Source organism: Notechis scutatus, chromosome 11, assembly GCF_049901735.1.
Source record: "Notechis scutatus isolate UNSWTSFEM ecotype Mainland chromosome 11, rNotScu1.2, whole genome shotgun sequence".
Taxonomy (NCBI): domain Eukaryota; kingdom Metazoa; phylum Chordata; class Lepidosauria; order Squamata; family Elapidae; genus Notechis; species Notechis scutatus.
In genome coordinates, this window is record NC_142019.1 from 8,139,518 (window position 1) to 8,157,387 (window position 17,870).

At 39.4% G+C, this 17,870-nt stretch overlaps 2 protein-coding genes across 7 annotated transcripts in view; both read right to left on the reverse strand.

The window, feature by feature from the left end:
• Nucleotides 1–356: 356 nt before the first annotated feature.
• Nucleotides 357–5,848, reverse strand: ARPP19 (cAMP regulated phosphoprotein 19). Its single transcript, XM_026684086.2, has 3 exons — nt 5,559–5,848; nt 3,679–3,801; nt 357–3,207 (listed from the first exon to the last, which is right to left on the reverse strand). The coding sequence occupies exons 1-3, from the start codon at nt 5,601–5,603 to the stop codon at nt 3,037–3,039; spliced, it is 339 nt and encodes a 112-aa protein (XP_026539871.1). The 5' UTR covers nt 5,604–5,848; the 3' UTR covers nt 357–3,036.
• A 1,941-nt stretch (nt 5,849–7,789) lies between these two features.
• ATOSA (atos homolog A) overlaps nt 7,790–17,870 on the reverse strand; it is a 29,311-nt gene continuing 19,230 nt past the window's right edge. For 3 of the 6 annotated variants that reach the window (XM_026684085.2, XM_087972885.1, XM_087972886.1), the window contains exons 4-12: nt 17,705–17,830; nt 15,669–17,463; nt 14,717–14,827; nt 14,369–14,448; nt 13,292–13,400; nt 12,541–12,699; nt 12,118–12,186; nt 10,016–10,215; nt 7,790–8,381 (exon numbers count right to left, since the gene is read on the reverse strand). In XM_026684085.2, the coding sequence (XP_026539870.2) occupies nt 8,228–8,381; nt 10,016–10,215; nt 12,118–12,186; nt 12,541–12,699; nt 13,292–13,400; nt 14,369–14,448; nt 14,717–14,827; nt 15,669–17,463; nt 17,705–17,830 (2,803 nt within the window). In that variant the 3' untranslated portion in view covers nt 7,790–8,227. Of the gene's footprint in view, nt 8,382–10,015; nt 10,216–11,258; nt 11,376–11,503; nt 11,648–12,117; nt 12,187–12,540; nt 12,700–13,291; nt 13,401–14,368; nt 14,449–14,716; nt 14,828–15,668; nt 17,464–17,704; nt 17,831–17,870 lie in introns of those variants that run through there. The other 3 variants (XR_015750817.1, XR_015750815.1, XR_015750816.1) reach the window with 3 other exon arrangements.

Here is a 17,870-nt window from a genome sequence, read left to right on the forward strand (position 1 = left end):
GTTCCTGCTCCTTCAGGGATTTGTCTGAAGAATCCATTCTGATATTCTCGCATTAATTTTCAGAATCAATTTTCATAAATGAATTGCATAGAAACAAGCCTATTAGTGTATTAAAATCAAATCATAACATTTAATACAATTTTTAGAAAAATAAGAACTGAGGTATATAGAGTTACAGTCAAGAACATTATAGGTTTAATATTGAATACATACTAGAAAACAGAAGCTTTTTCCTTAATACAAAATTAATTCCATGGAAACCAATGCTTTTAGTCAAAATTAAGGGATTCAAGGCAATAATTGTGGGGAGCGGTTGGTGGGAGAGTGTATCAGTAAAACACCAGACAAAGTTTCTACAGAGCAGTGAAAACAAATGAAATTGTATTTATTATGCATATTATACAGAATGAAAACTAGGGAGCAACTGAAATCCTCATTGCCTCAGGTTATGGAATGCATCAAATAACTTATCAGAGCAGGCAATTCTTAATGTGGCCTCTGCATATACATGTTCACACACAGATTCTTGTGACAATGGGCAAAGTCAGTGGATATGGAGCAGAAGCAGGGAAAATTTTATCACTTGACACTATTACTGAACTACTGAGGAGTAGTTGGGAGGCTACTATTTTGAGTACAGACATCCTTGAGCATTACTAATCCCTGCATAAAGCAGATTGTTAGGCTGTAGTACAGATCTCTGAAAAAGGTATCAAATGGTAAAACTCATATTATACAGTATATATACATACATAACAGCTTTATCCTGATGAAATAAGCTGCAGTTTAGATGTCCATTCTCTCTTCTGAGAAATTATTACTGATCAAACTATTTGCATCCTTAATCGAAGACCAACCTATCTTCAGTGGCTGAGGTTTTTTAGAGACGGAGATTCACTATCAAAGCAGACTGGTATTGGAGTAGATATTCTTACAATCGCTCAGCTTGTGTTTTTTGTATCCCTAACATTTGCCCAGTCTTATCAATACAAAAATATAACTTATTAAGCAGGAGAATGGAATGTTTAGATTGACATAGTTTATATACCCCCTTATCCACCAAAACAATTCACCTTACTATAATCTGCAGCAATCTGTTAGGAAGTCATTTGAAGCTAGTCAACAGGGTCGGTCTCTTATGAAAAAGAAATTGAATGCTAGAATTTCCATTAAACAATACATGTTCTCGAATCAGATATTCGGTTCTCAGTTCTATCCCTAACAAAGTATCTCCTGTGCTGATTTTACTGCTCACAGCATTCAAATTCCAATACAACTGGGACATAAAATTGAAGCAGATTATAGCAGGAATAGATCTCATGTCATTACTACTCAGAGATAAAAGAAAAATATATAGCTTTAGGGGAGAAGTGACAAAATAGCCCTCCCAAATAAACTAGAAATTACAAATTGTCACCCATGCAGCTAATGGAGTGATTCGGATCAGTATAAAGTAACCTTTTAAAATTTGAGATGTAGCAAGGCTATGCCCAATAACTTCAGAAATGTTAATTTATTCTTTCCTTTGTCTGAATGTTGAATTTATTTATAAAAGAAGTACAGTAGAAATTTATTACTTTCAGAGACTACCTTGGGAAAAATCCAACTTCTATTGCCTAATAAGTCAAATCTCTCAAACTATACAGAAAGCCTTTCAGAGAATGTCAATTAAATCTGATATTTTAAGACAGACAAAATAGTATTTTTGTTGTTATTTTTTATGTGTATAGGTAGCCAATTATATCCAAGATACAATTGCTTTTAATATTTATAATGTACAATGACAAAGCACTCTTATCTTACAAGACATCATAATTTTAGAACATATCAAATCTAATCATTACCATCTTTACTTCTTAATCTAAAAAGTTTGTATTCTTTTTAAACTACTCCTAAAATAGCAGGTGCTGTCTTTATATCATTGGAGGCCTCCAGTAGCAGCACAGAAGTATCCAGAATTTTATGTTTTAAACTTCTTGCATTTAATTTTAAAAAGAGATCTTCAAATGTGCTGAAGAAATACAGTAGTGCTGGAAGTCCCTACATAGGGTGATTTAAAAATAGCTTAATGAGTTTTAAGTTTAATCCCTTGAAATAAATAGAACCTGTTGTATCAATTAACAGGAAAATGCATTGTTAAGCTGATCTACCCATAGTGCTTCAACAGTTTCCAGATTTTAAGCATACAAGTCTTTTACTTTTCATTAAGGAGGTTTTGATTCAAATAAGTATGATTTTTCAAGAGACGGAATTTGTGCTTGCAGTTGGCACATTTTTAAAAGTGTAAAGTTAACATATTTGCAAAAATTGTGCAAAACTATCTTATTTACAGACATGGCACAAAAGTGAATGCAGTCTATGCACATGCATACTTCATCCACTTTAAAAATGTGTTCTATGCTACAGAACCGAAAAGAATACCAGCTTCAACAGACAGTTGTCAATAAGCACAAAGTTTACAAGAATTACGCCAAAATGAGCAAATATTGCTCAAGTAAAAATCTATTGTTAAAGCTGAAGTAGGTTTAAGGCCATTCAAGTTCAAGAGTAGATACACAAATTTAGTGAGAGCCCCATCATTTTAATACATGCTTTACCTTCTAGCAACTTACTGTCTAAAACCTGTACTTTTCAAAACTAAAACACAGGGGGGAAAAGAACTGGTATTTGATACAAACATATTACACTGGAATTAAAGTGAACTAAGGAACGCCAAAACATTAAAAAATTTCAAACTTGCTTTGTCACTTGCTGGAACCAGCCCTACACTAGCAAACAGGTAATATGTACATTTTTCAAGTAGATTACATTGCTCTAAACATGTCCTTTTTTAAAAAAAAAAAAAATCAGTGCATTGTTCTCAACTCGTCCAAGGATTATGCAATTCTTAATTGGACTCTTACAATAGCAGCACACACGCTACCACTACCTGCCAAGCAGTCAGTCAATGACTTAGTGGAAACAAAAGTGTGAGGAAAAAAAAACTTAAGGAAAGATTAAGGGAATAAGAAGTTTCATGCAGTTCTGCCAGCCTAGTCAGCCAGCCAGTTTGCTAGCAACAAGAGATGGTTTCCGTTGTGGGAGGTCCTGTGGTGTAGGAATGTGGTCACCTGTGACTTCAGTCTTATCAGGAGCCGCAGTAGGAAGCTGCTTGTTCTTCATCTTCGCTTTTGCCATATTGTAATCCCCAGAATCAAAGTACTTTTGCTGCAAGATAAATGTATCAAGTGAAATATGACAAAAATATAATGTAGTTCCTCCAAGAATTACATACATGCTTCAGCATCTAGGCTAATTTAATCAAGTTGATGCATATGCAGAACAAAAGTTGATCCTTATCTGGAAAAACTCATCAAATGGAGATAAAATGTGTTCAAGTGGAGAAGCCTGGTTTTGTCATCATTTGATAAGTTAGAATTGCTTACAACATCCTGTTCACATTAATGAATAGGGTATTTAGCATTGCAATCACATGCCAAGAACGCATTCATTATGAACAGAATGCATGAAATATCTCAAAAGGAGATCTACTACAGTATTCATTTGTATCCTTGAAGATAAATGCATTGTTTGAATATTCTATATGCTCTTCTACTAGGATACAGCTTTTAGTTTCAGAGCAAACAAAGATAAATTAAAACATTTCCCTTTATTATGTAGATTAGCTTCATATCTTACTCCTTTCTGAAGTCTCTTCCTCAAAAAATCTGAGCCCCCAGGCTTTTGGCCCAGATGAGGATATCTTGCTTTCAACTTTGCTTCTTCAGCTTTCTCAGGACTAATCACCTTATCTTCCATTTCCTAAAAGTATAAGAAACTGGTATTTTATTACACTGTTTTGTGATTCCACAATTCATATTGTGATACCCTAATACTTAAAAAGTATATAATGCAATCACATTTCATAAGTGTTTCTTGGCTAAATAATATAAGGGTTATGTTTGCAATTTACAGAAACATAAAGACCAATCGCACAACACATACTTTGAATAGACTGTCAACTATAACTTTGTAATATTGTAGTAGGTGTTAAGATGCTACATGTGTGAACAAATCGGTAACAGTATTACAAGATCCCTACTTACAAGATTACATTACAAGCCAACACAAACCATTCATTTTAATTTTAATCAAGGCACTAAGTGTGGATGGAGATTCTCAGTCATTCAAGTTCATGGTTGTCCGAAAGGTGCTTTTTCAAAAGGTAGCTGGACTTTCTGGTTTTTCTTTGAAGATGTTTTGCTTCTCATCCAAGAAGTTTCTTTAGCTTCAAGAGCTGAAGCAGCTTCTTGGATGGGGCATGGAATTTCTTCGAAGAAAAACCAGAAAGTCCAGTGGCCTCTTGAAAAAGTACCTTTGGGTCACGGTACTAAGTTATTTTGTTCATGTCTGATCTATTTTCAACGCTTTCCGCTCTTTATGGCCTGAAATACGACCCAGGAGAGTTTAGTACTGAGACACAAGCAATGGTCGTATAAACGCCTGGAGACTAAAACATATGAACAAGGGTTGCAGGATTTGGGTTTGGCTAGTCTAGAGAAAAGAAAGACTAGGGGTGACATCATAGCAGTATTCCAGTATTTTGAGGGGCTGCCACAAAGAGGAAGGTGTCAGCTTATTTTCCAAAAGGGGCAGGACAGGAAACAATGGATGGAAACCAATCAAGGAGAGAAGCAACCTGGAATTAAGGAAAAACTTTCTAACCGTGAGGACAATTAACCAGTGGAATGGCTTGACTTCAGAGGTTATGGGTGCTCCATCACTGGAATTTTTAAGAAGAGACTGGACAGAAATGGTATAGGGTCTCCTGCTTGAGCAGGGGGCTGGACTAGAAGACCTCTAGGGTCCCTTCCAGCATGATTCTGATTCAGAACCCAGCTTTGATCCACTAGGCTTTTAAAACCAAACACCGACCGAAGACAAACCCAAGTTTCGGGGATAGGACTGACGGGGCTACCTTGAATCCCAGAAGGCCGCTGGGCTCAGCCTGAGTATCTGATCATCACTCCTTTTTTTTTTCTTGGGGGTGGCGGGTGGGGGTTGCGCATTAGGGCCCGATGATGTCAGAATCCCGCCTCGCCCGCTGCAATCAGACGCCCCGGGCGGGGCACGCCCAGCGGGGCTCCCGGGAACCCCCTCCCGTTCTCGGTGTGTGTGTGTGCGTGCGTGGGGGGTCCAATTCGGAGTTATTCCACCGTCGTGGAGAGACGGAAACGGGGCGGGGGGGCAGAAGGTCTAAATCCGCAGAGGCTTGCCTCGCCGCGTGGGCGTGTGTCCCCCTCCCCTCTCCTCGCGGGGGCGGGCGAGCAAATTGCGCCTCGCGGACTCGGGTGAGGGGGAGCCTGCAGCCCCCACGGTGTGTGTGGGGAGGGTGGAGAGCTAGGAAGGGCGTTTTTCTTTTTCCACACACGCACCCCGCCGGGTTAGGCCTCTGCCGTGCCCCCCTCACGTCCACCCCGCCGTGAAGACGGCCGTTCCCGCCGGAAGTTTTGTCCTCCTGGCTGCCGCCGCCGCCGCCGCCGCCCGCTGCTCTTCCGAGCGTCCTTCTTGCCCCTCACCTTCTGCTCCTCTGCCGAAGCGGGCTCCAGGTTCTCCGCAGACATGGCGTCCACACAACCGGGCTGCCGGGAACCACCCCTCCCCGGGCGAGAAAGGCCTACCGCCTGGAAAGCGAAGCTCCAACCCCCGCCTGCGGCCGCTGATATCCCCCACCCACCCACACAGAGCCGCTCACAAGATGGCCGACAGCGAAGACGGCGAGCCGACCGGGCCAAAATTCCTCTTTCGGTTCGAGACGCCTCCTAAGAGCAAAATGACCCAAGCAAGAGAGGCGCGGAGGGCGACTGGCTCTCCTGCGCGAGCTTGGTTTGTTAGGCTGCGCGCGTCATCGCCTACGTCACTGGGAGTGACTACTGAGGCATTCTGGGAGCTGAAGTTCTGAAGGAGATACTTTATTTCTCCCACCGGAGATATAGAAGAGGAACGTTTAAGGCTGTAGTAGGGCAGTCGAAAAGTTCCAGAGCGCTTTCTCACGGGCAGAGAGATACGGGATTGAGGGGTTGAGCCATGTCTTTCTGCAATTTCAGAAAGACCTCGTTGGTGTAACAATGGGATCTTGGAAATGTTTGATTCTGGAAATTTAAGGATTAAAACCATGGGAAATCTGCAAAGGATAAATCGGATTGCTAGCTGGCCTTGCTTCTAAATTAACCTAGCATTAAGTAATATTTAAGTGACCTTAAATTTTAAGGCAGTTCTCACTCTGCTTACTAATCAATTAGCTTTCTTTTATGACTGAATGAATTTGACAGCAAATTTCTAAAGCATCTTCCTAGTTTCGGTATCCAAAGGGACTTAAGACTCGATTTGAAGCATGTATTTTTGCCTTTTTATAACTCCCCTTTCCATTCTTTAGTGGTGTCTAAAGTGGCTTAAGGCACTTATTTCAAATCTTTGCCCTTCCGGTCTCTTAGATGCCTTGGGTGGAGGAGTTTTAAGTTTAGATTGGCTTGATATTCAAATGCATACCAAGAAAACAAAAGTTTCAGGAATTATTTAATTACTCTAGCGCTTTATCTTAGCAGGAAGGTAAGATTTGTAGAGTAAATAAGCCTAATGTCTTTCCTTACATACTTTTTTGGGAAAGGATTTTATATCCAATTATGCAAGCAGAAAAAAAAAAACCAAAACTTTGGTTGGAACAAAAATGAAGTATATTTCCCAGAGGGGATCAGGTATTGAGATAAACACTTTGCTTAATCAAAGGTTTTTTTTGTTTCTTTGCTTAACGCTGTATTTTGGGGTTGAATAACAAAAGAGAAATATAAGCAATAGAAGAATAATGCTTTTCTTAATTCTAATTCTCTTTCAAATAGTAACCACATTAAGAGAATACTCTGAAGCAGTGTTTCTCAACTTGGCAACTTGAAGATGTTGTGGACTTCAACTCCCAGAATTCCCCAGCCATCAAGGCTGGCTAGGCAATTCTGGGAGTTGAAGTCCACTCCTCTTCAAGCTGCTAGAGTTGAGAAACACAGCTCTAAAGAGTATTCTAACATCACCACAGATGTTCTAACACAGAGGTCCCCAAACTTGGCAAGTTTAAGACTTGTGGACTTCAACTCCCAGAATTCCTCAGCCAGCATAGCTGGCTGAGGAATTCTGGAAGTTGAAATCCACAAGTCTTAAACTTGCCAAGTTTGGGGACCCCTGTTCTAACACATGGCCTGGGCATCTCTTTTGCAATTCTTTTATACTGCAATAAAAGAATTAACTTTCTAGAACCAACCCTGGAATAAAAAAAAGGGGGGAGGCGAACGACCATCCACTGAGGACAAAGACTACCTCAAAATAAAACCAGAATTCAAATATAGCTGTTTTCACATATATTTACAATATAAATATGACTTTGTTTTCACGGTACATCTTTAAAAAAATAAAACCAAAGCCCTATGGACTGAGAAAGCCAGGCATGGGACAGCACAGTAATGTCAAATGCGGGGTATCCATTAGGATAAAGTGAAATACTGGAGGAGAAACCTTTAAAGAGGAGAGGAAGTGTGAATTATGAGTCCACAACCATGAGTAATCAAAACATTTTTCTTTTGGTACGATTTTGTGTTTATCATGGAAACTAAGCATGGGAAGAAATGAGCAATGGAAAAGACACACATGATCCTTCTCCTGCCCCCACATCCTTTGCATAGTATGATAATGTAATGGAAGTTCAAAATCCCATCTTTATTCTAAGCGAGTTAAGAAGCACTGAAGAACACATCACGCATCAAAGTAAAGGTTCTGTATATATTTCAAGATTTCAATATTAATGTCAAAAATACGTAGTATGATTTTACATCGGATTTGTGCTACATTAGAACAGTAAAGACAAACATCACTTAAGTGAAAGGAACATTAAATATTAAATAGCCCAAAATAAAAATAAAATAAGGTGTAAACACTAAACTAATTTGGGACTCTGCTATTGCAACACATCCAATGAAGTGGTTTAAAACGAGTATAAAAAGGTTACGACTAAGTGTGTTCCAGTCTATTCAGAATACACAAAGCTCATTCTAAAAACATTTCTGAACTGGTCCAAGAGGTTTTGACTCCCATCTGACCATCCTTCTCACTACCTCCGTGATTCAGGTTTTGCACAGGATATTTTATTGTTTTGTCTTGAATAATAATCTGGTCATTGAGGAAATAGTTTCACGGTTGTGTTTTGCTAACACCGGGGTGAAAACTGAGGATTCGTTGGAGATTCAGTGTAAGATTTGAGTTCATATGCAGCGCCACTGTCCACTTCCATAGATTTTCGGGAAAACAGAAGTCTTACGTCTCTGTAGAGGTAGATCTTTCCAGACTTGGAACTCTGGAACCTGGGAGAGAAACAGGTAACTGATAAATGATCACATAACAACTATCAATGTCTCACAAGTCTGAAGTCCTACATGAAACTAAGTAAAAATTAGCAGTATTTCTGCCTAGAAATCTACTGAGTCTCCATACATTATCTTCTAAGGTCACAAGATTCAGTCATTTTTTAAATTATTATTTTTTATTTTGTATTACAGTTCTGCCAATATCAAGTTTCATGGGCTATTTGACATCCCAAATGGCAGTTCCTGTTTGCAATGACTGTGAACTAGTACAAAAGTGACTCATTGTTTCTCAGTTCATTTATTTGATGCTTGCTTCCCAACGTTCAAAGTTATTTGTAATAAGAAAAAATTTAAGAAACTGTTGCAACTTTGGAAATTTGTTATATTCAGGCAAAGCACCCTAGCACATAACCATTAATGTTTATATCTCAAAATAGTGTCCCTTATTTTTTTCTTCTTCCGCACCGCTCTCTCTATGATGGGCTAGCCGTCTGTAGCAATTTTGAAGAACTTTCAGTCCAGATGCAAAGTATACCATAAATTAATGTCTGGGCATTTAGCTTATTTTACAGAAGCTGGTTTAGATATTCAAGAGATCCAGTGAGCCCACATGAAGAGCTGCATTATTGATCTCTTCGGATTTTGCAAGACAACTTTTATAAATAGTAAATGTCAGCTTTAGTTTGGTTCAAATGTTTTTGCTGACCATCATTTCCTAAGGTAGGTTCACCACAGCAGTGTGACGCATCCTAAATTAGCACCTCCTCCCTGGAGATTCAGCCATTAAATAGTTGACTGTTCCAAGATTTAATTTCTTTTTGAGAGGATGCCTATGATTTCAGCTGCTAAACCCGAATTGCTTAGTTTTAAGTTTCAAATTTTCAAATTGTTCATATAAGCAGGAAAATAAAATTTGTCAAACCAAATCGGTGCTATCTATCTGCTTTAATTGATAGATGAACACAATTTTATTAGAACATTGGTTGGAACCCTGACATTCCCAATCATTGCCTTGTTCGAAAGATGCCCCGTTAAAAGTAGGGGGTTCCTAAATTAGGTGGAAAAAGGCTGAGTAACACGTGCCAGTAACACACACAGTTCCTAAGTCCCCTTAAAGGTCCCTTTTGTTTTATTTGTGATTTATTTATTTGTAAAATTTATTGGCTACCCATCTTAACACAAGATCACTCTGGGTGGCTGACAATCTTACCTCTAACCCAATCTTAGTCTTATAATAACAGGGAATAACAGAATAACACGGTTGGAAAGGAACTTGGAGGTATTCTAGTCCAACCTCCTGCTCAGGCAAGGAAACCCTATACCAGGGGTGTCCAACCTTGGCAATTTTAAGACTTGTGGACTTCAACTCCCTGAGTTCCTCAGCCAGCTTTGCTGGCTGAGGAACTCTGGGAGTTGAAGTCCACAAGTCTTAAAGTTGCCAAGGTTGGACACCCCTGCCCTATACCATTTCACTAATCTTTGATCTTGACTGTGGACAAGTGACAGCACATTTCCTGCTATGGGGGGGAACCCCACCCTGCCAGCCATCTTTGGCACAGGCCTCTCCTGTCCTGTCAACTGCAGCCCCACGGACTCCCCGATAGGCCATGCTTCCTCAGCCACGGTCTCACCTCAGGTGAATGAGGTAGCGTAATAGTCTCTCTTCAGTATGTCGAGTATTTTGTTGAATAATGCTTTTTCTTGTTTCTCGCTTGACCGGGACAGAAAAAGTTCTTTGCCGCAGGAATGTCTGGTGATTGGCAGGCATCTCTCGTAAGTCATAGATCACCACAAACATCTTCACCACAGTCTTGTTAGGATTAAATAAGGTCTAGAGGGGGAAAAAAGAATGCCCTTATTTGAGAATGGTACGAATTCACTGACATCGCTGAAGCAGATAAAAAGAATCAAATATATTTAGAAAGATGGATCCATGGTATCTCCTCCGGGAAAAATTTCACCCAGTGCTGCCAGGATGGAGGAAACTGTGGCTTTGGCCAACCCTAATCTAACACCAGATGCTCAGTTTTCTCACTGGTGTTTCTCAGGCTACAAAAATTAATTTTAACATGTTATTCCCTCTTCCAGTGCTGTGTTTGGCCAAATTCAGTTAGCAGTCATTATTTAAAGCACTGATCAGCATATGTCTTGCGTACATTTTAATTATATCAAGTACTGATCCAATTAGAAATCAATTTTACAACTTCTGAGACTGAAGAAAAAACAAACTCATTTCAATGCCCAAGCTTGGTTTTATACCTTTCTGATCATAACGTCGTTTTGTTTTGGGATGGTATTGCAAAGAATTAAATATTTTGATTAGAAAGGTAGGAATAATGTAGTGTATTGCAGCAAAACAAAAAAAATTCCTATAAGCACCCTGAAAACTGTTAAAAGTATCATGACATCAACTTTCATGAACTGAAGACTATCTATGGGGTTTTAGCCTGAATAAAACTGACTGACCCACATCTGTATGGTTGTGAGAATAACGAAATTCAAAAGAAAATGAAATGCTGAAGATGCAGACACCTAACAATGGCATATTACTGCCTTTCACAATGCAGTTGTAAATGTGACATAGATAATCTTGCATTAGTGAGCTAACTCACGTAAGCGTGATAAAAATCTGTGCCTTGACTTAATCATTGCTTAGTAGAATTGATTCTATTAGAAATCACTCTACAAAATCTCTGTATTTTGAAAATGGATTAATTTCTCAATAGGAAACTAATAATCTCCTTTGAACTTATCTTTAGCCGATTTGCAATAAGAACTAAGAACATTTGAAGTCAATCGCTAAGCAGAATTCCAGCTTTCGGAGAAACGAGCCCTTGGTGGGAAGAAATAGTGCAGAGAAAATTTCTTTCTTACTCTTAACCTGAAGCAGTGTGACCTCTGTAATTAACCATGTATCTTCACAAACACTATCTCCCTATTTCTCAATTAGTATAAATTGCCTTCTGTAAGGTCAGAAGTGCACTTCTTCACCTAAAACAATGAAACACAGCATCAGATTATTTTCACTCTCCTTGTCCTTGTCAAGCTTTTTTTCATAAGCAAATGTTTAACAATGCAATAAAGTCTACAATGCAATAAAGTTTTACCAAAGAACTTACATGACCTTCTGATTAGCAAACTAAAGTACAGGCATGAAAATTGAATGTATAGCTGACTCAAGAGATTTCATCAATTGTGCCTCTTCAAATTGCATCATGTAACATGCCACAAGAATATGTCCTGGGCCTTCTGTTTTTGAATATCTTTGTTTATGAGAAATATAATGGACACATTAAAACAGTTTTATTAATGGGAGAATATCCAGAAGGCAATTAAGATCAGAATACTAGAAACTAAAGTCCTGGAAAGATACTGAAGGATCTGGTAAGTTTAGCCTTAAGCAAAGTTGATTGAAGAGGAATAGGGTGTAAGTCTTCAGCTACCTAAAAGCACTAGAAAATGGATGAGACTTGTTTTCTCTCTCTGCAATTTGTAAGATACTGGATTTCAGTCACAAGAAGGCAAAGTCCAACTGAATGTTAATGGTATGAATAATTCAATGCTGGAACCTCTTACACAAAGAGGTGGTATTCTCCCTTTTCAATAGCTGTGTTCAAACAAAAATTAGCCAGCCCTCCACCTGAGATGCCTCAATTTGGATTCCCGCACTGAGCAAGGAGTTAGGCTCCATGGCCCATGAACTTAACGTAATTATCTGCCACACGATACATACCACTTGTATTGTTCCTGAAGGAGGTACCCGATAACCCCTTTTACCAAGGGACTCTAAAGAGATTACACCCTGAGAGGGAAAGGAGAAGAAAACAAGCATAAGATTACAACTAGGTGTACAGACATAAGAATTAACACATCAAAGTAATTAATTCACAAATTTAAACCTGAGAGAAACGGTTAATAAGTATTTTTGCCTAGTCTCGACATTCAAGGAGGCAATTAGAAGCATTACAGTGCAGCTTTTTGCAAGATCACGTGGCAGCCATGTGAAACATGTAGAAAGATGTTTAGAATATAGAAGGGTCCCTTCCAAGGGGTTGGTTAGAAGACCCCCAAGGTCCCTTCCATCTCTCTTATTCTCTTAAGATGTTAGATGTTACACAACATACATTTTCTGCATACAGAAAGCTGACATATTTACCATATATGGAGAGGGTGCATTGTCCTCAGAAACGCTATAAAAAGAAACTTCAACAGGAAGCGTCATGTGAGTTGGACAGAAAACTCCACTTGCTCCCACTTCAGCTGTGAAGCCACCTACAATACCCAGCGGATCTAAACGATAGTTCAGTACAGATTCCTAAAAGGACAAAGGCAACATTGAAAAACGCTTATAGTTATGCTTTTATTGGTCAATGTATGCCCTTCCTTTCCCTCCATCTGGAAGATTACTACCCAGTGGGGTAAAATCACTAAAACACACACATAGCTGTTAGAAGCACCTCAAAGTCTGAAAATTGAAAATATGATCCTAAGAATCAAGTCTTGATTTGTATTTAAAAATGGAGAGAGAGAAGGAACAAAAGGAAACGCTTGAAAGAATTTGGAAAGGACAGAAGTATTTGGCTCCCTAGACTTCCCCTGCCAGCATGCTTAAAGATGCCAAGGTTGAAAAACGTTGGTTTAGATAATGGTTGAAAAGGAAGTTCCCAGCGCTGACTTAATTCTTCTGGCTCTGGGCTGGCCAATCCAACGGGCAATGGCTTTCAAAAGTCTCAGGAAGAAGCTATTGGTAAGACTGGATTCTTTTAACTGAAAACCAGCTGGCTGAACTTGACACTTTCTCCATGCATGCAAACCGCTATATCAATGAAATAAGTGGCTCACATATAACACAGAAAACAGCCAGTTTGTCGGTTAGAAAAAGAAAGGTTTTGGAATATGTAAGTTACCTCAAAGTTTCCAAGAAGGCTAAGACTTGTAACAGATGGTGCACTGGAACTTAGGAGTGCTTTCTCATGGATGTCAGAATCGTTCTCTTTGCTTATGTATCGTTGTGGACTAGTTAAAAAAAAATACAGAGGTCTAAGATGCATGCCAGTAATTTGTTTTTAAGACACAGGCTTCAAATGCTTAGACTTTGGAGTAAAAGGAATGTACACAATTTCAGTACTATAATATTGATAAGGCCCTCTCTAAAGAATAACTCACTACATAGATAGTATTTGGGAGGGAAATGCTACCATGGGTGACACAAGGCATCTATATACAATCCTTAGGAATTTCTAGGTGTTAGATTTACCAGTTTTCTATAACATTTCATGAACTTTAGCTCCTTAAGCCAGACATGACAGTCTGCTTTGTCTCACTGGTTAGACAACAATTACCTCATGTCAAACTATGGAGTCTGGGCACTGCAACATCTATCAATAACAAATTAAAAAGTTATGGAAGCAATTTCTTCTCCTGTTACATTGCAATGCAATATGGTGTAAGAATCCAAGAAACCCGCACATTGATGACTGAACATTTGTGAACCTTTTAGAACAGTGTGTTCAATAAAATATAGCCCCCTATAATATACTGTACAATATACTGGGTGTTTGTTTATGACAACCAAATCATGTTGTAGTCTCTAATAATGCATAGTTATACATAGTTCTAAAATAGTGTTTTTGGACTTGGCAATTTTAAGATGTGTGGACTACAACTCCCAGAATTCTCCAGCCAGCATAGGACTTCTGGGAATTGATCCACATATCTTATAGCAGCCAAGTTTGGAAAACACTATTTTAGAACTATATGTAACCACGCGTTATTAGAGACTACAACATGATCTGGTTTTCATAAATAAAAACCTAGTATAAAGTTGTGGGTCATATTTTATTGAACTTACTAAGTCAATATTCACCGTCTTTCCTCCTCTTTCTGAATTGCTCCAATTCATTCACTCTTTTTCCAAAATATTAATTTGCTCCAAAGTATACTTTAGCATATACAAATGTTAGAAAACGTATTTCAAAAAATACCTTTTGGAGGACAAACATTTCAGGCGCAATAATGATGCATCAAGATCAAAGCATCCTGTCTGTGTTTTTCTTTCAGGAACCTGCAACAGCAGAAACAAGAGTTATGTTTTTGTATTCCAAAACGGAGTATGATATTTTAGTGCATACAACATTTATGATAATGATTAAAATTAAACAATGAGACTAACACAAATTGGCTGGATGAGGCATTATTCGCAGATACCAGAACTGGAGCTTTCAAAAGATAACTTAAAGGCTAAATACATTGGATTGCTTCCACCGTTTGTGGTTATTAAAAACCTGGAAAATAAAGGAAAGAGGTAGCAGGGCAGTAAAATTGCAACTTACTGGACTTGAAAGGAGAGGTAATCCAGTCCGGGGGTGGAAGGCCTTGGCAGAAGTCCTATCCAAGTGGTGAAAATTACTTTTGCGCCACACGTGTTTGAGTGGTATTGTTTTCTGCCCAAAGAAGAAGACAGCATCCTGTTATAAAGGGCGCCATTACGACTCCATTTTTCTAAGTACTTAACAAATGATGGAACTACAGATCAAGGAAACTCAATAAATGTTGTCTACCATAACCCCCAGTGTCTGTAGATGTGCTTTCGAGGGTAAGTTCTTCTAAAAGATGACAATAGGCTTGAGGGACCTAAAGTGCCGCCAGGTTCGTAAGGAAACTAATCTGTATTTTAATTCAAATATTAAAGGCATGCTGGTTCATTTCTGTTCTCATCATCAGAGAAATAGGGATGTTTTAAATTCCTGTATCCAATAGAGAACATGGTTTTTAGGATTGGCAAGTGACAATGAAAAAAATCTATGGGTCAGGATATTTTTCCATGAGATCTGAAGTACTTTTACAGTAATTTTTGACTTAATCTTTCAGTAGAGGACTAGCTAAGTCACAAATTTCCTGCATACACTCTACACATATTATTACCTAACCCCATTAACTATTTATGAATATTCACTTTCACAAACAAGGAAATATGGCAAAGTATAAGGATTTCAATAGTCACCCACTTTGTAGAATTAGGCATGGTTGAAAGATCAAGTCAGAAAAAAGAAAAATTATCTCCAGCAAACAATTAACACTGCTTTGGTCAGAAAAGGGTGCCAAAGAACTTTCTCATTCCTCTTGTCGCAAGTATTTGTTTCTCTGGATGCTATCATTTTGAGTGTGTGTGTGTACACACACCAACGTCAGAGGCAGAGATGAAATTTCTTCTGAGTCATCTTTAATGCTTAAGGGAGAAACATACCATAGAAACTGACCATATGTCAATTAAACATCACTCACCAGCACCTCTGCGTTTTTCCTTTGTTCAAAAACAGCAGCCAAGGAATCTTCTACAGGCTTCTGATAATGCTTCTGTACCTCATAGTCGATTGGCTCTTCGTTTTCGTCGTTGGCATTTTTCACTCTGTCTTGTTTACTTTTGCATTTGGAAGTGTCATGGTCTTTGTGTAAATAGTTTTCAATACTAGTGAGCTGAGAGTTTTGTTCAGAAACATTAGATTGTTTGGAGACTTTATTTAAGTGCCTGGACTCATATTTGTGCCAGCCGTCAGATGCTGGCACTGTAGCCGCTTTAACATTTTCAAGTATTCGGTGCTGATCCACCTGGGGATTATTTGAACATTGTGGGTCGCTATTTTCACAAGAGCTCGTTCTGTCCTTAAACTTACTTCTACAAACCAGTTCGTTACTACATCTGAAATGTGAACACGGCTTGGCGGTGCCTCTCTTTGCTGCTTGAGGTTTATGGGGACAACCTGAAAGCACAGACTCCAATTTATCTGCCAGTTCCAATTTATAACCCTCTTTGTTACATGATTGGGTCGTGCAAGTTAGAGGACTTTGATGAAATGTGTTTTGGACTACTTCACTGGTCCCTGCTAGCAGCAGTTTTCTTCTAAAGCCAGGAGATACGTTCTGGTCTGCGTCACATTTAAGTGAGTGCAATGGAGTTGTTGGTGTTTTAAGTTTTGCCTTGGGGTCATCTGCTGGTAAAGCCAATCTAGAACTAGAGAAGGAATCAGAAGGGACATCCTTGCTCTTCTTCAGCAGGCTGTCCTCTTCATAGGAACTGTGAAAAGCCTTCGGATTAACTGCACTGGTGTTGTGAAAAGTGAACACAGGAGGCGCACCTTGTGATGGCGGTGGATCACAATGAATCAAGTGTCGGGCAATCCTTGTGATAACCTCCTGCCTCTCTTGCAGTAAAGAGCTTATGAGAGGGTTGGTTTCCTCTCTCGTCTGGTGGAAACACTGGTTCACGGGGACGTAGGAATGAGACAAGGGTGTTTCTGGTATTAGTTGGACTTTTCCAACGTTTTCTGAAGCGTTGTGTTCCAAGTTAGCAGCAACGGAGGGCAATTCCCTTCCTTTCTTCAGCAAGGTTTTATCTTCAGGGGCATGGCATAGACCCTTGGGGTTTGCCACACCGGTTTCATTTGTACTAAAGGCCTTCCTTGTGACAGGGGATGCTGCCGGATCACAGTGAATGAGATGCTGGGCAATCCTTGCTATAACTTCATGGCGCTCTTGGAGTAAAGAGCCTATCAAAGGAATTGAATCTCCCAATGACTGGCGGAAAGGGCCATGGGGATCAGCCAAGCAAGATGATTTCAAAGCTCTCTCTGGTGTTTCTGGCATCAGCGCCCTGCTCTCCAAACCAGCTGGGTAGCCCTGAACTTTTGATTCTAATGATCCAAAGTCAGATCCAAGGCCAGCTAAGGGATAAAGTTTCAGGTTTCTGACAGCAGTGTTAAACTCAGGGCCTTGCTTTACACCAAGCACGCTTCCAGCCCACATCAGTTTGCCACAAGGGTGTTGCGAGTTGGTCACACTGGATTGTTCGGTCTTAATGGAATCACAGCGCTGATGGACATTAGTCTCTTCTCTTCTGTTTTCGTAGAAGCCAAAGTTGGCATGAATGCTGCAGGTCAGAACTGGGTAGTTCGATTGTCTGGGCAAAGATTGGACACTGACTTTCAAGGCCACATTGTGAGAAATATTGGGGACAGGGAAAAGGTGTTCTGTTGGTGTCTGGGAAAACGTCCACTGCAGATCCACATGACCAGCACTCACTCTGAAAAATTAAAAGCAAGATGTCAAAGCAATTCAGGTCTTAATTTAGTGCATGATTTAGTTCCTGAGCCTTTGGACGCACACAATCTAAAATAATGTTGCTGTTGTTTTAAAGTAAAATCTCTCCTAAATGGGATCAAGGAGACTAATTAAATCTGAAGCAGTACTTAAAAAGTATGCTTCTCATCCTCACAAGGCTGCTTAGAATGGACAGGAGGAGGTGCTTTTCGACAAAAGCCTACCTGCAAAGAATGTTACGAGGCACAGCTCCGTGTGACACACTCAGCCAAGCACTTAACTGAGAAAAGAACACAAAAGAGCGGACAGCCAATAAGAGGGTCTTCTCTTCAATAAATCGATCACCACTTCTAAAAATATATCAAAAGAGAAAATATACACATCGGTGAA

Bases quoted from the DNA above. Each gene is read 5' to 3' on its own strand.
- ARPP19 (XM_026684086.2), bottom strand. From the start codon at position 5,603: ATGTCTGCGGAGAACCTGGAGCCCGCTTCGGCAGAGGAGCAGAAG. The intron at 3,802-5,558 runs GTGAGGGGCAAG...TTATACTTTTAG, and splicing joins CTTCGGCAGAGGAGCAGAAG to GAAATGGAAGATAAGGTGAT. The intron at 3,208-3,678 runs GTAAGATATGAA...TTTATCTTGCAG, and splicing joins GGAAGAGACTTCAGAAAGGA to CAAAAGTACTTTGATTCTGG.